The sequence below is a fragment of the Gossypium arboreum genome, chromosome 11 (assembly GCF_025698485.1).
Source record: "Gossypium arboreum isolate Shixiya-1 chromosome 11, ASM2569848v2, whole genome shotgun sequence".
NCBI classification, from domain to species: domain Eukaryota; kingdom Viridiplantae; phylum Streptophyta; class Magnoliopsida; order Malvales; family Malvaceae; genus Gossypium; species Gossypium arboreum.
The window spans coordinates 77,447,095-77,470,418 of record NC_069080.1 but is presented as its reverse complement, the minus strand read 5'-3'; the positions used below and the strand labels follow the sequence as shown (position 1 = coordinate 77,470,418).

The 23,324-nt window shown below is 31.5% G+C and overlaps 1 protein-coding gene across 1 annotated transcript; it reads left to right on the top strand.

Moving 5' to 3' along the window:
• The first annotated feature begins 4,460 nt into the window (after window positions 1–4,460).
• Window positions 4,461–5,698, top strand: LOC108472458 (xyloglucan endotransglucosylase/hydrolase protein 24-like). The gene is made up of 3 exons (XM_017773984.2): window positions 4,461–4,800; window positions 4,882–5,075; window positions 5,165–5,698. Exons 1-3 carry the CDS (start codon window positions 4,513–4,515, stop codon window positions 5,574–5,576), a joined length of 894 nt encoding a protein of 297 aa, XP_017629473.1. The 5' UTR covers window positions 4,461–4,512; the 3' UTR covers window positions 5,577–5,698.
• The last annotated feature ends 17,626 nt before the right edge of the window (window positions 5,699–23,324 follow it).

Below are 23,324 nucleotides of genomic sequence, written 5' to 3'. Positions count from 1 at the left end.
TCTTCTGGAGCACTTGCCTCCACTATATGACCATCAAGAAGAATTTTCATCTTTGAAACCGATCAATTTATTATTTATTCTAACTGATTATCCTACTGGGACTTTGATTCAAATTAAAATATTAGATGATATATAAAACTTGGTTATTCTCATTAAGTTTGTAAATACATCTAACAGTTAACTTGTAATGAGTTATTCTTATTGAATTTCTGGTTCAAATTATTCTCTCCCTAACTCATTACAAGTTATTATTTCTCTCCCCCTAATGTCAGGAAACTATCGAATCAAAATTGTAATCACAAATCATTTCATAATTGAATCTCAAATACATTCAATTCATCTAATAATATAAAGAAACTTGTAATTACTATATATTCCCAACTTTCTTTAAGGATTCACTTATCTTTGTGCGTTGTGGTGGAGCAATTGGAACATATACTACACATCCAAAAATTGTAAGATGGGAAATATTTGGCTCTTGACCAAAAATAAATTGTAATGGGGAATATTTATAATTTATTGGCTTGATGTGTACAACATGTGTGATTACAATTCAACTAAATCATTTTGTGTGTGAACATGAGATACAGAATGTTCAACTTTTATCCCAATTGATATGCAATAATCATGGAAAAATTGGGATGTAAACTCACCAACATTAGCAAGAGGAATTTTTTTTAATTGCATAATCTGAAATTAATCATTTAAAAAAGCAATCTCAATAACGCACGTGGTTATTTTGTAGATGCATCTACCAAAATCATATAATGCCAAAACCATCCGCATGGTGGATGAATGAGCACATATTCATTTCAGAAATGCAAGACATTAAATCTCAATTTTAGCTAGTGAGTTTCTAAGAATCAATTTTCATTGAGAATAGGCAACAAATTAGAATTCTTTAAATTAAAGAGTCTTCTAATTCTTTAATGAATGTCCATATGAATTCTCAATTAATTTTCGCATCATATATGATCCAGGATGGTCTAACTGGTCATGCCAAGTAGTAAATGCATTTGTATTAGTAAACTTCTGGTTTACTTTAACATGTGTTTCAATTGTACTAAATTGTAACAAATTGATAATTTTATTATCATTCATTTTAATTTGTATCCACATATAAGTACTATTGTGACATTTACTACTTGAAATGTCTAAATCAATGTGAAGTCTATAATGCCACTTATCCAATAAATATAATTTCCAAATAATTATATGCAGTATTCACTTCAGGGAATATGCCAAAATCTTCAAATGCCCAAAAATCTATTAATAGCAAACTTTGAGAGCAGGTCTTACTTTCTAGGTGTACAATGAGTACATAACCAATGACTTTTCATACATATATTTTTCTCTCTTGTAAGTTCTCATAAGTAATATTTTACCACATAATTTTAATTGAGAACATATTCTGAATACTGTAGAGTTATACTCACAGTTTTTAAAAAACTTGCAACTTTAGGTGCATCAACCATAATAAGCTTCAGATAGAATTATCATATTCTATTGCTCATAAGTAAATCTTTCACAATCAAATATTTTGCTTTCAACCTTTTAATAGGGATGATGACAAAAGAATATCACAAAGATTATAAAATAAATATAAATTAATAACCTAATCCCTTTTTATTCATATGAAATATAATGTTTTCCTTATTCACAATCTCAATATAAGATCCATTACAAATGTATTTTAAAAGTAATGCATTAACCATTACAAATAATATTTGTTTGATTTAGTATCAAATAAGATAAATACTTTCTATCTATAATGATAGAATTTATTACTACATCTTTATATCTTTCCTCAAAAAATATTAACAGAAACAAAATATTTGAGCAAACGCCACATATGTGGCCAATAATCTTTCATATCACATTGATAACATAAGTTATCTTTACCCTTTGAAAAGTTATCTTGAGAACTCCCATTGTTCTATTATTTATTACTATGTTCCCCCTTCATGAGTATATCTTTTATTTTCTTTATGTTTACATTCACTTCGGGGAATGTAACAAATCTAATATGGCAGATTTTTAAATGCCTTTTTTGATTTTTTATTTCATAATCACCATTGTAAAACATGCGTGGATTTCAAATCAAAATCTATCTATTCATATTGTCATGATTGGTCTCCAAATATAATAAACATGATATAATAAATAAATCATAATAAAATATACCTGAAGACCTGAGTGGTTAAAGGTTCTAATGGTTACGCATAGTGCGTGGGTCTCAATTGAAGACTAAAATTGCAATAGCTCTAGAAGGCTATCGATAACAACTTGAGCAGCAAATTTGGAGTGATCGTATTATAAAATAAAAGAGAAACATGTTGATAACGTGCTATAAAATAAAGAGAGATGCAGAGAATAAAGAACAAAGAAAATATGAAAGTAATAGAGAATGTACTTGATTGATAAAAAGTATGATTACAATGCTTCATCATAGTCTCTATTTATAAGCATAAAAAGTATAAAAGAAATAGAGATCTAATTCTAATAACTATTAGAATTTAAAGTAAATTAAAACTTTATCTTGATCATGATGAACATCCACTTAATAAAATATTCATAACACTAATCATATATGTTGTTTTTTAAGTTATTAACAACTAATTAGATTTTGTATTCATATTTAATTAAATTCATTATTTTAAATTAATTGCCACTTAATCGGTGTTATACTTATATACAAACTAGACTAAGATTTAACATTATAAACAAATGTATTAGTAAGTAATTTTCATTCAAGTAGTATTTATTGAGTCATTAGAAAAATATACTTTTAGTATTATTTAATAGGTTCCATTTTTCTCAAAAAAATTAATTATTATTTTTATTTTTATTATTATTGTTATTATTTTTATTTTTGGTATAACAATCATTGCCATTATTCGAGCCAAATTGATATTTAAATAAAATTTTCTCAACTAATATTCGATTATTATTATTGCTTTTAATAATAATATAAAAACTAAATTACACAATTTTTTATGCATTTTCAAATATTTCACTTTCGTTTCAGTTTTTAGTTTTTCTGTCTTGATTTTTCGTTATTTTAATTTTAATTGCTGTTTTTTTAGCTTTAGTTAGATTTTTTATTTTATTTTTAAAGATCATTTTCCTTTTATTGCACATAGTTCCTTAATTATGATTAAACCTTCTTTTATCTATATAGCATTATTTATATTAAATATATTATGCATTATGTATTATTTTATATAAAATAAACATATATCTTTGCCCACAAAACGCTGGTGAAAAAATAAATATTTCAAAAGACCATGAAGAATGGAGTGAGATTTAATTGTATACAGCTAAAGCACCACAAGCTTCATGATATAAGAATATCACGTGGATTGAAACTCTATTGACACTTCAGACAAATGAACCAGTTAAATTAATCAAAATTTATCCCTAACTCATCGACTATCCAAAACTGGCCAATGATAAGATCATGTAGACAACCAATGATGTAATAATTAACTTTAGGTTGAAATTTGAAATTTAAAAAAAAAATTCTTTAACTTTTTTTTAAATTGAAAGAAAAATTTCACATTTGTTCTTTTAAAACAAAGTTGGAAACTTTTATTACAAATTTGAAAAGCTTTTATAATTGTTTTATTGTTAATGTTGAAAAGCCTTTGGTAGTTTTTGAAATTATAATATCTATTTATGGTTTTTTTAAAAATAATTTTGTTTTATAATTTTAAATTATTTATTAGTTTGACATATAAATAAAATAGTGTTACATTTTGAACCAATTTGCTTTAGGCCAAATTGAAATCTTTTAAGAATGAGGACATTTATAAAATATTTATTTAGTTCTAAACGTTTATAGTTATTTTTGTAAATGTCTATAGCTAGATGAATATTTGTAGAATACAGAAGAGGAAATCTCTGCGAAAAGTAGTATCATCCAGGAGTAGTTAGGGGCCGGTAAGGGATATAGTTCCCTAAGATGAAATTTTTTCATTTAAATTTTTAAAATTTTAAGATAATAAATATAAAATTAAACTTTAACTTCCTTTAAAATTAATAATAATTTAATTTAATTTTTAAAAATGATAAAATATAAACTATAAAAATAATAAAATTATATTTTTTTATTATAAAAATTATAATTTAATAACATTTTTTTTCTAAGTTCCCGGTACCCTGCATCCTTCTCCCTTCCATTGTTTCCTCTGGAAGCTACTAAAAAACCAACTTTTGATTGTACATAAACTTCATACGCTTTACTTTTGTCTTGGGTATGGTTGGGTTGACTTCATATTTACAACCTAGGAATGCAACAATGCTTATCCTATTTTAAAACATAGGTCCTAGAAGCTGCCTATATATTTAATTGTTTCAATGCATTTGTTAATGCCATCCAGCTGTTCAGTTCGTAGAACACCTCACCAACCAACTACTAATAATCAACAGACATTCCAAACATTGCCTTCGGCTCTATAAATAGCCATAAGCTCAAAAGTTCTCAGAGTGTGACAATTCATACTTACATCAATGGATACACTTTCCATTCTTTCAAATGCTCTAGGAATGCTCCTTATCACTTTTCTTATGGTTGAAACCTTCATGGTTGCTTCAGCTGGCAACTTTAACAAGGATGTTGATATAACATGGGGAGATAGTCGTGGAAAAATTCTCAACAATGGCCAGCTTCTTACTCTTTCCCTTGATAAAGCTTCTGGTTCAGGCTTCCAGTCCAGGAATGAATATTTGTATGGGAAGTTTGATATGCAACTGAAACTTGTGCCTGGCAACTCTGCAGGGACTGTCACTGCCTACTACGTAAGCAACTTTCCTGAAATTTAATTCTCTCATCAATTCTCAACTTTCTTTTGCCGATAACTTTGTTCTTGTTTGCTACAGTTAAAATCTCAAGGTTCGTCTTGGGATGAGATAGATTTTGAATTCTTGGGGAACCTAAGTGGTGATCCTTATATCGTTCACACTAATGTTTATACGAAAGGGAAAGGTGATAGAGAGCAACAATTCTACCTATGGTTCGACCCAACTGCTGATTTTCACACTTACTCGATTCTCTGGAATCCTGGACACGTTATGTAAGTGTACATAAATCAACATGCCATCTAACTCCTTACAACTTTTTTTTCTCAAACATTGCAATTAACTCTTATTGTCTTTGTCTCAGTTTCTATGTAGATGGTAGACCAATTAGAGAGTTCAAAAACCTGGAATCACTTGGTGTTCCATACCCAAAAAACCAACCCATGAGAATGTATTGTAGCCTCTGGAATGCTGATGACTGGGCCACTAGAGGAGGTCTAGTCAAGACTGATTGGAGCCAGGCACCTTTCACAGCTTCTTTCAGGAACTTCACTGCGAATGCTTGTGCCTTGTCTAATGGAGTCTCTTCCTGCAGTACAAATTCATCTTCTAACAATGCCTGGTTTTCACAAGAGCTAGATTCTTCTAGTCAGAAAGTGCTAAAATGGGTGCAAAAGAACTACATGGTTTACAATTATTGCAAAGACGCAAAACGATTCCCTAAGGGCCTACCTGTTGAATGCACTGTCAGAAACAGAAAACAGATTAAGATCTAAGTACTTTCGAGAAGGCAATTTCGTAGTATAATTCTTTAACGAATGGTAAAGTCGATAAGATGGTTGTTTCGGATAATTATATGTATGATCATTTTATATAAATAAAATTTAAAATTAATGCAGCTTTCATTGTGTTCCTTCATTGCCTATAAGCAATAGCAATGCTGATAGATGGAAATGATTTCGGACTAGGCTCACCACAAACGAAAGAGTTAGAGATGGAAATGATTTCGGATTAGGCTCCCCACAAACGAACGAGTTAGAGTACAGTAACACTTGGTTGGAATGGCCCAGTATAATGAATTATTAGGCTCCCCACAAACGAACGAGTTAGAGTACGGTAACACTTGGTTGGAATGGCCCAGTATAATGAATTTCTTTTTAAATTTAAATCATACATATTTAATATAATAATCCACATATACTATAATCAGTATCATATCTTATAATATATATAAAATAAATGCAATAGTTTATTTTTCAGTGGTGTCAATGATTTCTGGTCACAAATTCGACGAGTGAGTCCATAAAATATTATTATTTAATATTTACAAGTCAAATATAATCTTGTATTAAATTTTGATTTAATAATTTTGCTAATTGAACAAATAGAAGTACAAATAGATTGTACCGTAAATATTTAATATTAAATTTTGGTCTAAAATTTATGGTGATTTATTAGTTAATTAAAGAAAAAAACTAAATCGTAAAAATTATAAAATTTATTCGTTATTGGTTTATTTATGCTTAATTGCCATAAAACCATGGTTGAAAGGCCATGTGTTGCAATTAGATCATATCAAGTAGCTTGGACGTCAGATTGTTTTTAAGCATTTTAAATGTTAAAAATTTATTTAATAAAAATTAAAAAATGTTTTATAATAAAAAAAAGTAAAAGAAAACCCTTTTATTATCTTATCGTCTTCCCATTACTTCTTCCACCGAAATTGAAAAGGAAAGAAACACAGTAGCTTAAACTTAAGAAACACAGTAGCTTAAACTTACTTTGAGAAAGCTTTAAATCGAGTGCATGGTATGTATTTTTCATTTTTTTAGTGATTTTTATATTTTTTAGATCGTTGTAGTTTAATATTATTAATTCGGGGACTAATTCGTAAAACTGTTAAATGTTTTGATTTGTGCCATTGATGAATTTATGATATTTTTGAAGTTGATGATAGATTTATAAGCTTGATAGTTAAATAAGACTATTTTGTAAAGTAATTTTAGTTGATTTTTAGGTTAAATGACTAAATTACTAAAATAATAATTTTAGTATGAAATTCTTGTGAAATTTCAATAATTGTGGGCTGTAGATGAATGAATAAAAATTTGGCTAGCTGAGTTTTGGGCTCAATTGTGGTAATTGTGTAAGTTTCGAGTTCAGGGACTAAATTGAATAAAAGATAAAAGTTTAGGGTAAAAGTATAAAATATTGATAAAGGGTTATATATGCGAATTTACGTGTTTTAAGGTATTTAAATTGATTAATTGAGCTAAATTAATATGTTAGATCAAGAAACGAATTAGTCAATTGATAATCGCAGGAAAAGAAAAGTCGTTGAATAGTAGTCGTCGAAGTGTTGATAACTACTGCTTTTTGGTAAGTTCGTATTAGATGTTCTTACGTTTATTAATGTTGAAATCATAGTTCTATATAATTGTTTGTGTATATGTTTTTTAATAAACATGATTGATAAATAATTTGTAAATGTGATCCAAGACTTGAATGAAAAAAATATGGTTTTGTATTTGTTCGAATTGAAACATGTTATTGTAACACCTCTCACCCGTATTCAACGCTGGAATAAGGTTACGGAGCATTATCGGACTTATACCACATTTTAAATATACATTTCACATGTACTTAATCAGTGCATGTTTAATCATCTAAGGTAGTTGAGGGTTAAATTAGCAACAATATATGACGATACATTTTTCCTGCATAACTTGTAAGATTATTGTGATTAAACTGTTTCAAGGTAAGGATACTTTGTTACCTCACATATTCTTTTATGTGCTTATTAAATTGAGTTAATTGTTTGAATTGACATAGGGATATGTTTAAGAGATTATTTCAATTTAATAAGTATGTATGTGCTATAACATATTTGCCTATTAAGATTTGTTTAATCAATTGAATTGACATAGGGATATGTCCAAAAGATAAATGGATTTTGGTAGATAAGTTTGTTCATAAGTTAGCAAATTACTGAGTTTGCCGTGAATTTATTCGTAACAATATAAACATGAGTTTAATAATTCTACGTTAGGAAATGTAATTAATCTAACACAATTATGTCATCTTGATTAAAATCGTATTTTGAAATCGTGCATTTGAGATTTATTTATTTAGTTTATTTAGTTTAAAATCTTAGTTTTAATCACCCTCTTCAAACAAAATATTTTTCTTCACCAAAGTATTTTAAATAGCATTCATAAATAATTCTTTTCAGTCCCTGTGGGTACGATAACTCGACATTTACTTGTCACTTTATTACTTGTTGCGATTGTGTACACTTGCACATTTTTTTTGTTCCACCTATACATGCCATATAACCAAAACATAAGGTTAAAAGTACCAAATTGACAGTTGGATAGTTTGATGTAGTCTTCGACGATCCCTGAGTCCGAGCTAGCTTTAAAATCTCTATAAAACACGATAAAATAAATAGAGTAAGCTTTATAGCTTAGTAAGCTCGTATGAATTATACTCAATCATAACATGAATATACAAATCATCAATTTGAACATAACAACATGTAATTCATTTAACTTACAAACCTTTCACATTTCAATTATAATCTTATATATATGAACTTCACAACTTCTTCGATTTAAGCTTATACGGTTCATGTACATACCTGTACCATCTCGTATTAATCTCATACACAACCACATCTTTCATTTACCCATTGAACCATTCATAATACTATTGGATACATGGGGAACTCGCACCCGAAATGCCACATATATAGCCGAAGTTATCTCAATCTCACATCACATATGCTGCTCACACTAGAGCTATCAATGGGCCTACTTACACAAGCTGTCAGTTGAGACATAGCTACACGGTGCTGCTTACACAAGCTGTCAAGTATCTGCAATACATGTAGGTATACTCAGCCACCGGTAGGACGTACAGGACCAGCACTCGAATCACATAATCACAATAATCCCATAATGACATGTCACTAGTATCCAAATCTATTCCTAAGGTTCAACTGGGATTTCTAACATCGAATCGTTGTTGAATCATTTTCGAACATATTTTTAATCTTGTATTAACAATTTATGCAATATCAATGCATTTAAAACACATTTATAATGAAACTTATTACATACGAACTTACCCCGGATGTAAAAACGACTAAACTAGTCGATTAGTCGAGAACTTTGTTTTTCCCTCGATCAAGATCCGAGTTTCACTTTTCTTGATCTATATGTAATCAAAATTAACTTATTTAATCATCTCCCTATTCAATTTATTCCAAAATTCACTTTAAGACATTTTTACACAATTGCTCCTAATGTTTCACATTTTTTACAATTTAGTCCTTATTTCATTAAAACTCAAATTCATGCAATTTAACCACAATCCATCCTAGCCGAATTACAAATAAGTCCCTAGAAGCCCATATTTTCCATTTATTTCACATTTAAACCATAAAGTTTCCACATTTCACAATTAAATCTCTAATTTGCATTTTCACTAAAAATCACTTAACAAAACTTGTATAACTGTCATCAAACATTCATAATCTATCATTAAAAATCAAAATGCTCATTTATTCATCAATGATAACATTCAAAATCTTTAAAAATTTTGCAAAATAGTCCCTGGGCTAGCTAGACCTAGTTGCAACGATCTCAAAAACATAGAAATCATTAAAACGGGACAAAAACCGTACCTTAATGAGAAAAATAGCCTAGCCAAATGAAGAACATAAAAATGGATTCTTCTAGCCCTAACAATCAATTCCAAAATGAAGAAAAAAAGATGATAGCTTATTTTATTTGTTGTTAATTATCATTATTTACCAATTTACAAAATTAACCTTATTCATTAACCTTTATAATATCATTTTAATGACCATATTTGTCCACTCAAACTATTAGTGGTCTAATTACAATATAAGGACCTTAAATTTATGGTTCTATAACTATTTAATACGTTTAACTAATAGAACAACACTTTTGCACTTTATGCGATTTAGTCCTTTTTATCAAATTAAACACTCAAATGGTAAAAAATTTCTAAATGAAACTTTCACACAATAATATATTCATGATGTAGACCATAAAATAATAATAAAATAAATATTTCAACTTTAGATTTGTGATCCCGAAACCACTATTCCGATTTGACTAAAAACAGGTTGTTACAACTCTTCCTCCTTAGGGATTTTCATCCTCGAAAATCTTACCAGTGAATAGGTTAGGGTACTGTTTAGCTTCCTCGGGCTCCCACGTAGTCTCTTCAACCCCGTGACGTTGCCACAAGACTTCTACTAAAGCTATGCTTTTATTTCTCAATTATTTAACCTCTCGAGCTAAAATTCTGATCGATTTTTTGTTGTACATCATATCAGGTTGAATGTCAATCTATGTCAGAGAAATTACATGTGATGGATTCGATTTATATAGACGAAACATCGACACATGAAACACATTGTGAATCTTTTCCAATTCTGACAGTATGGCTAGCTGATATGCCACTGGCCCTATCCTTTCAATTATCTCATACGGTTTGATAAATCGCAGACTTAATTTACCTTTACGACCAAATCGAAGGACTTTCTTCCATGGAGATACTTTTAGAAATACTTTATCACCAATCTGAAATTCAATGTCTTTTCTTTTCAAATTTGCGTACGATTTTTTTGATATGAAGTTGCTTTTAGACTGTTGTGAATTACTTTCACTTTATCTTTAGTCTCTCAGATCAAATTAACCCCGTGAAGTTTTCTCTCACTAAGTTCGATCCAGTACAACAGAGTTCGACATTTGTGACCATACAAAGCTTCGTACAGTGCCATTTTAAGCTCGATTGAAAACTGTTGTTATACGTGAATTCAACCAACGACAAATATTTCTCCCAATTAATTTCGAACTATAACACACAACAATGAAACATATCTTCGAGAATCTGAATTACTCTCTCAGACTGACCCTCAGTTTGCAGATGAAATGCTGTACTAAAATTTAACCTTGTACCTAAAGCTTCTTGCAATTTCTTCCAAAATCGTGATGTAAACCTGTAACAACCCGTTTTTAGTCAAATCAAAACAGTAGTTTCGGGACCAAAAAATTTGAAGTAAAAATAATTATTTTATTATTATTTTAATGTTTATATCATGATTGAATGATTGTGTGAAAGTTTCGGTTACAAATTTTATCGTTTGATTAGTTAATTTGATAAAAAGGACTAAATCGCGTAAAGTGTAAAAGTGATGTTCTATTAGTTAAAGGTATTTAATAGCTAAGGAGTCTTAAATTAGAGGTCCGTATGTTGTAATTAGACCATGACTAGTGTGAGTGGACAAAGATGGACATGATTAATGAATTTTAATGATTTAATAACAAGGTTAATCTGGTAATTTGTAAATATAAGTTAATTAAATAAAAAAAACATAATTTTAAGGCTTCCATCTTCTTCTAGCTGAATTTAAAGAAAGAAAAAGACACCATTTTTGTGCTTTGAAGGTTCAACCATGGTACCTTGAGCATGTAAGTGATTTTTGACTCCGTTTTTAATGAGTTCTATGTTTTTGAGATCGTTGCAACTACGTCTAGCTAGCCCAAGGACTAATTTACAAAATTTTTAAAGGTTTATGGTTTTTCCATTAATGAATAAGCATGTGTTTTGATGTTTGATGATGGATTTTGAATGGTTGTTGATAGATAAACAAGTTTTGTTAAGTGATTTTTGGTGAAAATGCAAATTAGGGATTAAATTGTGAAATGTGGAAACTTTGAGGTTAAAATGTGAAATAAATGAAAATATGGGCTGCTAGGGACCTAATTGAAATTCAGCTAGCATGGGTTGTAGTTAAATTGCATTAATTTGTGTTTTTATGAAATAAGGACTAAATTGTAAAAAATATGAAATATTAGGGGAAATTGTGTAAAAATTCCTTTGACCATGTTGTGAGTGGTACAAGTACTTATACGAAATTAATGATATGTGAAATCTATTCTTGTTGTATGAATAGTAAGGAATGAACATGAGTAAGTTGTGTTATGAACGTTTACTCTTTTGTGCGAGTTATGATATATTGGGAGTATGATCACATGTGGTAACATGGTTGTTATTTCGATGTTTACATGCAACTTACTAAGCTTTGTGCTTACCTTTTTCCTTTCCATTTTCTTGTAGTGTCACCAAATTAGCCTGTGGATCAAAGAACGTCGGAGGCATCGCTCACACTATCACTCGAAGCTTTTGGTATAGTTAGTTTTATTATATTGAGTATGGCAAGTGATAAACCATAATTTATACATATTTTTATCCCATGCTTAGCACATTTATGGATGGTTTCTCTTTAGAATTGGTGAATCCGTTGCTCCTAATCCTTTAATTTCATGTTTTATACTTAGGTGAGCATAGGAGAGTAAAAAGAGCAAAAAATGGGCCGAAAACGGAGAAAATAAACCCACGTGGGAAATCAACACGGCCTGGACTTCCTCACATGGGCGTGTCACACACTCGTGTCCATTTGGTAGGATCGAAGCATGACTTACACGGGTAGACTACTCGCCCGTGCCCATTTAACAGCCTTGACCATGGCTTTAAGTAATCGCACACGGACGTGTCCCTGCCGAGCCCAAGTTTAGTCTAATTCAAAAAAGGCCAATTTTGAGGGCTCTTAGGCATTTGGAAAAAGCCTATATAAACACCTGAGGAGGCACTTAGAAGGGGAACGCAGAGTAGGAAGCAAGGAATTACACAAGGAAAGCCGGATTCATCATCAAGATTGAAGATCTCCCTTCAAGTTCCTTTAGGAGTTTTGGGTTTTCTTATGTTTTGTTATCTTTATGCTTTTGAGATGTTTTCTTTCATAAATATAAACTAAACCCCCTAAATATCTAAGGGGAATGAAAACTAAGACAGATCTTGTTATTATTATCTAAATTGTATGATAAATATTTGACTTGTTCTTAATTATGTGTTCTTAATTCTTGTTTTAATATTCTAGGATATTGATTCAAGCTAACTCTCTTATTCAGAGGCGGAATAGACCTTGTCTAAGAGTAAAATTGTCATAATTAAGTGGATTTGACTGCGTGCCTAGAGATAGGGTGGCAAGATTTTGCCGGATTAGGGTGAAACCTAATAAGGGAATCCATAGATCGAGTTAATGCAATTCTAGAGTGATAATTAGAAAGAGATTTCAATTATTCAACCTAGGGTTAGACATTATTAGTCTCGAGAGAGATAATAATATAACTTAGGGATTTATACGGATCAAATTAAATGAATAAATCGTCAGATTCAGAGTCAAATAACAAATGAAGTTTAGGTGAATTTTTCCTTAGGTATTGTCTCAATCGATCGAATTTTCCCAAAAGTATTTTCCTAAGTTTTCTTTTTGTGCATTCTTAGTTAGTAATTAGTTTAGATAACCAAACCTCTTAATTTTTAGGCTAAATAATAAAAAGGAAGTAAATACTAGTACTCGTAGTTCCTTTGGGTTCGACAATTCGGTCTTGCTGAACTATACTACTGTTCGATAGGTACACTTGCCTTAATCGTGATAATAAGTTAGTCTCAAGAATGATTCATTTATAAATCTTTAAAACTTGTTACAAATATCACGCATCAAGTTTTTGGTGCTGTTGTCGGGGAACTAGGATATTAGGAAAACTCGATTTTTATTACTTTAGCCATTTACTTTATTTGCAATTTAAGTTTTTATTTTCTTTTATTTTCTAATTTTTCTCTTATTTTATTCTGACAAGTTTTTCTAATTTATGACCAGAAGAAACTCATTAGGACCACTACTTTTTGATGGTGAAATAGATCACACAGTTGGCAGAAATTGGAGTGAAATAAGGCGAAGTCTAAGATACACAGAGGACGAGCAAGAGGACGATACTTCAATGACAGCTGAGGAGATGGCTGAAAACCAAGAAAATCTGCTACCTCCTGCGATTGCTGCTGATCTAGTAAATCAGAATCCTGCTCCACGCACTATGTATCATTTTGCTAAACCTAATTTAACTGGAACTGAGTGAAGTATAGTTAGGCCTGCTATTGCTGCAAATAACTTTGAACTGAAACCTAACACAATTCAAATGATATAGTAATTTGTTCAGTTTGATGGTTTGCAGGATGAGGATCCAAACGCTCACTTGGCGAATTTTCTGGAACTATGCAATACCTTTAAAATCAATGGCATTTCTGATGATGCTATTTGCCTTCGGTTATTCCCTTTTTCATTAAGGAATAAAGCTAAACAATGGTTGAACTCGTTACCATGAGGGTCAATCACTACTTGGGAACAAATGACCGAAAAGTTTTTATTAAAATAATTTTTCGCTGGCTAAAATAGCCAAATTACGTAATGATATCTCCTCTTTTGTACAGATGGATTTAGAAACACTCTACTGTAACACCCCTTACCCATACCCGAGGTCAGGATAGGGTACGAGGCGTTACCAGACAAACATACAAACATTAAACTAAAATACTGGCCATAAAATTTCATTCATATTTCAAAACGTTCATTCACTTACACATAGTCCCTTATTTGAGTCTACGAAGCCCAAAACATACTTTAGAAAGGGTTCGGGACTAAACCGAGAACTTACGAAAATCTTGGAAATTTCAAGCTTTGGGCTCTACACGCCGTGTCCCAATGTAAGTGTTCCACACACGGTGAGACACATGGTCGTGTTTCACACTGTGGAATATACCTAGGCTATTTTCCAAGCTTTGGTCAACCTTAATCTCTTACACACTTATACAAAATCAAAAGCATATAACATGGTATTCAATTAATGATTAAATATTCTCAATTAAACCATAAACATAGCATTTGTCTGTCATCATACATGTGTCTCTCATACTCATTTTACCTTGTTTATTATAGTACCACTTATACATTTATACCAAGATTATCATCTTACCAAATATCTTCACTTAATCATCAAGCATTCATATTTAAAACTAGATCATATCTTTATAAAATACCACAATTCAGATCATAAAATAACATGTTTGCTCGAAACATTTTAATTCAACTCCATACCCAACAAGCATTACATTGAGACTAGTCATATATATATACATGTTATGATACATATCATTCTCTTTCTGTTTTCTTATAAACACATATAATTTATTTCATTATATCAATATTTCATATACCATAGTTTCCATGTATTCCACATATATTTATTTTCCTCCTCCTCCTCTCCATTCCACATCTTTAATGTATATAGCATTCTTGTAAGTACGATTTCATAATTTACTAATAAATGCTCACATCAAACTGTCCACACGAGTCATAGTCACTTACTTATTTATAATTCGAGCTACAGAGCTCCAAATTAATATCCGTAAATTTCCCCTAAAACTAGACTCACATATCTTTCCATTATAAAATTTTTATAATTTTTGGTTCAGCCAATTAGTACAGTTTATTCATTAAAATTTTCCCTATTTCACTTTCTGACAGTTTTGAACTCTCTTCACTAAAATTTAATTATCTCACAGTACAGAACTCGGATAATGTTCTTGTTGATTTATCTTGAAAATAGACTCATTAGGGATTTTAAAAATATAATTTTAATCCTCTATTATTTTTATTCAAATTGTTTTGATTTTCCAAAGTTAGAACAGGGGATCACGTAATCATTCTGAACCAGTCTCACAAAAACATAAATATCTCAAAATATAGAACTCCTTTTCTTCTATATTTCTTTTATATGAAAATAGACGCATTAAGATTTAATTTTATATCTCATTGAGTCTCTGATTCAATTTTTACTATTTTTGGTGATTTTTCAAATTCACGTCACTGCTACTGTCCAAAACAGTTTTATTGCTAATTCACTCTTTCACACTTTTTTTGTATTAACCTCATTTTAACATACATATCACAAATCATTTTCACCACATTTCATATATCACAAGTATAGGACCATGATCACAAGGTCACCATGAAATCATCCTTATGTATAACTTACTTGTTTATAACCTTACCACATCTTGGTCACTTAATGAACACATCATTCACATAACCAAGTTCCTGCACTTATTCATCACAAAACTCACAAAGCAAAGCATAGAGAGTCTCCCGTTGAACACTTCAGATCTATCCTCGATACTTGGTGGTTTCAGCACATAGCTCCACCCATCATATAGTTCGGCTCTCTTGTACACATGGTGAACACTCAGTACCACTCATGTGGCCTAGCCATTTTATCTCGTAGCTCTCTTGTCTACATGGTGTCCTTCACCTGGAACCATGCATGCGACCTAGCTACATATATCCCGTAGCTCTCTTGTCTACATGGTGTACACATAGTATCACCCATGCACCTATCTACATAATAATGTCTTGTAGCTCTCTTGTACACATGATGTGCACCCAAAGACCATACATGTGACCTAGCTACATACTATCTCAGATCATCCAATCTTTCCAAGGTTCAACCGGATTTCTCTCTTTTCCAACAATTTCACTAATCAAGTAATTATCCACAAACATATTTCTAATATTATTATAAAATATCATAATACAAGTAATATTGATGTATTACTTACATATAAACTTACATCTCATTTAATATCAAGGCAATAACATTAAATTACACATTGCCTTATTAAAAATCATATGAACTTACAATTTCCCATAATATCCATAATCATAGAAATCACATTTATGTATGATAATTCAATGCACTTCATGTGCCATAAACATATTTTAAATCAATTCATAAACTTGGCACCATAATCATTTAATTTAACATAATTCAATTATTTCACTAAATTTAACTTTCAAATATAAATTACAAAGCATTATTGTTGTATTATTATCATACCAACTTACATACTTTCAACACCTCAAAAATTATAATAAATATATCAATTTTACATTGAAACATGCATAAATTAATTCTTATTATACATATGAACTTACCTCGATACTAAAACGACCATTTTACCAACTTTCCCAATTTTTATTTTCTCTCATTCTAGGTTCAAATCTCGTTTTCGGGATCTAAAACATCATATTTTACTTATTTAAGTAATTTAATATTCAAAACAGTCCTTAACTCAAACTTTGGAAAATTACAATTTTGCCCTAAACTTTTGCATATTTACACTTTTTCCCTAGGCTCGGGAATTAAACTTCATCCCTTATTCTTATGTTTTATGACCTGCTGATCACTTTTCCTTCTATGGCAACATCAAATTCTCACTCAACATATACTTATGACTATTAGGTATTTTTCTGATTAAGCCCTTTTACTCGTTTTCACTCAAAACCGAGTAGCACAAGTTGTCTAACATAATTTAAAACCTCATATTCTATCATTAAATAAAAAAAATAAATAGATTTCACCTATGGGTATTTTTCCAAATATGAACGCTAGCTTAAATTATTGCTAGAATAAGCTTAATCAAATTACCGGGATTCCAAAAACGTAAAGAACTTGAAAAACGAGGTTAGAATGGACTTACTATTGAGCTTGGAAAGCTTGAAAACCCTATCCATGGCTTCCACCATGCTAATTTCGGCCTCCATGAAAAAGATGAGTCAATTTTGGCTTTATTTTCCCTTTTTATTTCTTTTAATTACCAAATGACCAAAATGCCCTTCCTTACTAAACTTTCAAAAATTCCATCCATGTCCAATTTTTGTCCATCACTTAGAAATTGGTCAAATTTCTATTTAAGACCTCCTAATTAATATTTCAAAGCAATTTCATACTAGAAACTTCTAGAATGCAGGTTTTGTAACTTATTCAATTTAGTCCCTAACTTCAAATTGAGCACTTTATGCATAGAATTTCTTCATGAAATTTTCACACAATCATGCAATCATATCATAGATGTAATTTCCTGAATTAGGGCTTAATCGAAATAGTGGTTTCGTGACCACAAATCCGAGATAGAAATAATTATTTTATAATTATTTTGATGAATATGATATGATTGCATGATTGTGTGAAAATTTCGTGATGAAATTCTATGCCTAAAGTGCTTAAATTGAAAGTAGGAACTAAATCGAATAAGTTGCAAAATTTGCATTCTAGAAGTTTTTATTATGAAATTGTATTGAAATATTAATTAGGAGGTCTTAAATAAAAATTGACTAATTTCTAAGTCTATGGACAAAAATTGGACATGGATGGAATTTTTGGAAAGTTTAGTAGTAAGGGCATTTTGGTCATTTAGTTATTAAAATGAATTAAAAACAAAATTAAAAGCCAATTTTTGTCCATCTTCTTCATTAGGCCGAAATTTCAAGGGTTCTCTATAGTTAGGGTTTGTTTCAAGCTTCCAAGCTCCATAGTAAGTGATTCCAAGCCCAGTTTTTAATGTTCTTTACGTTTTTGGAATCCTAGTAGCTCGATTAAGCTTATGTTAGCAATAATTCAACCTAGGGTTTATATTTGGAAAAATACCCATAGGTAAAATTTGTGTATTTAGATGTTTTATGATTGAATATGGGGTTTTAAATTATGTTAGACAACTTGTGCTACTCGGTTTTGAGTGAAAACGAGTAAAAGGGCTTAATCGACAAAAATACCTAATAGTCACAAGTATATGTTAGAGTAAGAATTTGATGTTGCCATAGAAGGAAAATGATCAGCATGTTATAAAACATAAGAATAAGGAATAAAGTTTAATTCGAGCCTAGGGCAAAAGTATAATTATGCAAAAGTTTAGGGCAAAAGTGTAATTTTTCCAAAGTTCGATTAAATGACGTTTTGATGAATGTATGTATTAAATAAGATTAATTTGGCATTATAGATCAAGAGAAACGAGATTCAAGTCGCGATCGAGGAAAAGAAAAGATTGTGGACTAAATTGCAAAATCTTTATATTTTGGTACCAAGGTAAGTTCATGTGTAAATAATGTAGCATAATTGTTATTTTTAAGTTATTGATGTTAATTATATGATATGCTGATTTTTATTATGAAATATATGCTTTGTGGTTATTTTCGAATAAAATGCAAATTATGTGTATTAATTGTTAAATATAAAGTACTACCGAGTATTGGTTTTGGTATTTTACGGAAGATGGCAAGGATATGTGTTCGAGGAAAATCCCGTTTGAACCTTAGGAATAGATTAGGATACAAGTGACATGTCACTAGGATGGTTGAGCATCTGAACTCGTTGAGTTGAGTCTAAGTTCACTTATGGATGCGAATGTCCGAACTCGTTGAGTTGAGTCTGAGTTCATGAAATGTAACTAGGCATCCGAACTCGTTAAGTTGAGTCCGAGTTCACTTATGGATGCGAAAGCCCGAGCTCGTTGAGTTGAGTTTGAGTTCACTTAGAGGCGGGTTACATGATTTCTTGATTACATATGAGGCACTTATGTGCAAATTATCCGTGTATCCGAGTTGTATTCCGATGTGTTCAACGGGTGAAGTTTCTAGTGAAATGGAAGACTACTTAAGATGCAAGCGACATTTTGGTAAGTGTTGTGAAATGGACACTTTGGACAGGTATGTTCTTAATCCTCGGGTTGAAAATAGATACAACAACGATAAGGTGGTAAGATGATGAATGATGTTTAGAAATGTGATATATGTTTTGGTGATACCATGCTAAAGTTGTTTGGTATATTTGTATTGTTATGTTACTTGTTATTTACATATGAACTTACTAAGCATTTATGCTTACTCCCTCCTCTTTATTTACTGTATTTTTGAACAAGCCAGCTCGGGAATCGAGACGGGTCGAAGGTTCGATCACACTATCCAAAGGACTTTCATCTAGGTAAATGGCTTGTAAAACTTAAGTATGACATGTATAGCAATATACTTATTTTGTGTAAATAATTTTATGATATGGCCATGATTGGTTGAGAAAATGTTTTATATTGATAAGTCATGGTGATGGTTAAATTTAGATCATGTTTGATATCATGGAAGTTTAATAGGTTATCTAGTTCATAACAACTCATGAAAAGATGAAATTTGCCTTAAAACAGAATATTGCTGCAGCAATGACATGAATTTGTAAAATAACTAAAAATAGTATAAATAGAATTAAATGATGAGGAAGTTATGAAATTGAAGCTTAATGAGTCTATTTTCATATGGATAAAAAAAAACAGGCATATAAATTATACTTTATGAGATATTTGAAACCTTGTGAAACAGGGCCAGAGTGATTTCTGGATCCTCTGTTATGAATTTAAAAATTCATAATAAATTTTAAAAAAATAATTAGAAGTCATTATTTATATGTATAGATTTCTTATTAAGTCTAGTTTTAATATAAAGAAACCTTGTAGTCATTGAAATTCTGTATAGAGAGATATCTTATTCGTAATACACAGATGTCAGAGCAGTAGAACCCTGAAACAGGGGAGACTTTAACTAATAAACTGTACTAATTGACCCAACAAAAAATTCTAGAAAAAAATTAGTAAATAGATATATGAGTCTAGATTTAGGGAAAATTTATGGATCTTGATTTCGAGTTTCGTAACTCGAGATATGATTTTTCTTGTAACTATGACGTGGGCAGCTAGAAAGCTGTGAATGTAGAAACAAATGATTTGAAGTTCTTAATTTGATAAATTATGTTCGGTAACCCCTCAAGCTCGACTCCGACGATGGTTTCGGGCGTGGGGGCATTACATTTGGTGGTATCAGAGCTAGGTTTAGTCAGTTCTCGGACTACGTGTTGTATGTACGGATTTTGCTATACATGCCATATGTATGAATTGTGATAGTGTGACAACTTCTGACCATTTTAAATGATTTTTATATAGTAAATGGATCCCGATCCAGCTGTGGCAGATGAAGTAGAGAGTAATGCGCCACTCCGGTGAAGGGCAAGACTGACCGAAAACCCACCCCCATCTGTTGGTTAGGGGAGGAGAAAGGATCGAAGCCTTTCTCTAAATGATGAGTGCATGGTACATCGAGTTCGTTCAGACGAACCCAAATGTACGACCTTCCCCACCTCCCCAATTCCTCAACCTATGCCTCCGATGCCTCGTGGAGTGGATATGATAAAATTTCACGAACCCCATTGATGTAATTTGTAAACAAGGGGTTGAAGAATTTAGAGCAAATATTGATGATGATGCGAGAAAGCGAGTTCGGCTTGAAAATTCTATCCGGTATTTGATGAATTATCTTGTACACGAAGAATGTTTGAAATGTGCTACATCTTTGTTGAGAGATTCAGCCTATAATTGGTGGAAGACTTTGATTTGGTGGTACCGAAAGAGAGGGTAACGTGGGAATTCTTTCAAGAAGAGTTTCGGAAGAAATATATTAGTGAAAGATTTATTGATCAGAAATGTAAAGAGTTTCTTGAGCTGAAGCAAGGTAATATGACAGTCTCAGAATATGAAAGAGAGTTTGTTCAATTGAGTAAGTATGCTAGGGAATATGTTCCTACAGAAGCCAAGATGTGCCGACGATTTGAAGACGAGCTTAACGAAGACATTAAGGTATTTGTTGGGATCCTTGAACTAAAAGAAATGGTGGTAATTGTCGATCGAGCTTGCAAGGCTGAAGAATTACTGAAGGAAAAGAAAAAGGTAGAATTTGAAACACGAAATTGGAAGAAAAGACCAATGAGTAATGCACTCTCACAGCAAACTGGAAAGTCAAGAAATATGAATCCTCGTTCCCAAGTTTCAGCTGGGCAATCATATGGAAATTTTAAGAAGCGAAATGTGGGTCCTAAATCTCAGACTACTTGCGGCTAGTATGGGAAATACGAGATTTGTTAAACCCAAGTGCCGGTATGGTAGAAATCATTTTGGTCCGCAGAGCAAATGAATGTTTTCGATGTGATTCTCCGGATCATTTTATTAGAGACCGCTTGAGAGAGCCGAGAAAGAAAAATTTCGAATGTAAAAGCTAGTGGTGCAGACTCGAGGGAAGGTATCGAGAAAAGTGGAAGTGAAACAAGCAAGAAGAATGTAGCCAGAGATGCGCAGATTAGATCGAATGAAGAGCTCGGCTAGAACTTATGCTATTAAAGCGTGAAGATGCTTCCTCACCCGATGTGATTCTTGGTACATTTTCTCTTTATGATACTAATGTTATTGCTTTGATTGATACCGGTTCTACTCATTCATATGTATGCATGAAACGGTGTCTAGTATGAATATACTGTTGAGAACACGAATTTATGATTAGAGTGTCGAATCCACTAGGCAAATGTGTGATAGTTGATAAAGTATGCAAGAAATGCCCTTTAATGATTCAGGTCATTACTTCCTACCGACTTGATGTTGTTCCCGTTTGATGAATTTGATGTTATTTTGGGTATGGATTGGTTGACATTGCATGATGCTATAGTAAATTGCAAAGAAAAGGTTATAGAATTAAAATGTGAAAGTGGTGAAATCTTGCGGGTTGAGCCAGACAAATCAGAGGCAATATTTAGTATGATTTCTTCGATGTTGGCTCAGAGATATTTGAGAAAGGGTTATAAAGCTTATTTGGCATATGTAATTAATACAAAAGAAGTTGAAAAGAAAGTTGAATCAGTGCCGATTGTGTGTAAATTTGCGAATGTATTTCCAGAAGAATTGCCGGGTTTGCCTCCAGTCAGGGAAGTAGAATTTGGTATAGATTTGATACCGGGAACAGCTCCAATCTCGATTGCTCCATATAGAATGGCACCAACAGAGTTGAAAGAATTAAAGTTGTAGTTGCAAGAGTTGACTGATAAAGGCTTTGGGAGACCAAGTTTTTCACCTTGGGGTGCTCCCGTGTTATTTGTGAAAAAGAAGGATGGTTCTATGAGATTATGTGTTGATTATCGGCAGTTAAACAAGGTGACAATCAAAAACAAGTATCCATTGCCGAGAATTGATGATTTGTTTGATCAGCTAAAAGGAGCGACATGGTTTTCAAAGATTGACTTGAGATCCGGGTATTATCACCGCGAGTGAAAGAGTCGATGTGCCTAAAACGCTTTTAGAACAAGGTACGGTCATTATGAATTTTAGTTATGCCATTCGGGTTGACAAATGCTCCTTTGTGTTTATGGACTTAATGAATCGCATATTTCGCCATACCGGACAGATTTGTTGTTGTGTTTATAGATGATATTTTAATTTATTCAAAGGATGAGACAGAGCATGCTTGAGCATTTGAGGATAGTTTTGCAAACTTTGAGAGATAAGCAATTGTATGCTAAGTTTAGTAAAAGTGAATTTTGGCTCTAGGAAGTTGGATTTTGGGTCATATTGTTTGGTGATGGTATACGGGTTGATCCTAGTAAAATTTCAGCCATTGTTGATTGGAAACCACCGAAAAATGTAACGAAGTTAGGAGTTTCTTGGGTCTAGTGGGTATTATCGGCGGTTTGTAAATGGATTTTCTATAATTGCGGCTCCTATGACTAGACTACTCGAAAGGATGTTAAATTTGAATGGACGGAAGAATGTCAATAGAGTTTCAAGAATTGAAAAGTTATTAATCAAGCACCGGTGTTGATACAACCCGGATCAGGTAAAGAATTTGTGGTGTATAGTGATGCTTCTCTAAATGGTTTGGGGTGTGTACTCATGCAAGA

Bases quoted from the DNA above. Each gene is read 5' to 3' on its own strand.
- LOC108472458 (XM_017773984.2), top strand. From the start codon at position 4,513: ATGGATACACTTTCCATTCTTTCAAATGCTCTAGGAATGCTCCTTATC. The intron at 4,801-4,881 runs GTAAGCAACTTT...TGTTTGCTACAG, and splicing joins GGACTGTCACTGCCTACTAC to TTAAAATCTCAAGGTTCGTC. The intron at 5,076-5,164 runs GTAAGTGTACAT...TCTTTGTCTCAG, and splicing joins TGGAATCCTGGACACGTTAT to TTTCTATGTAGATGGTAGAC.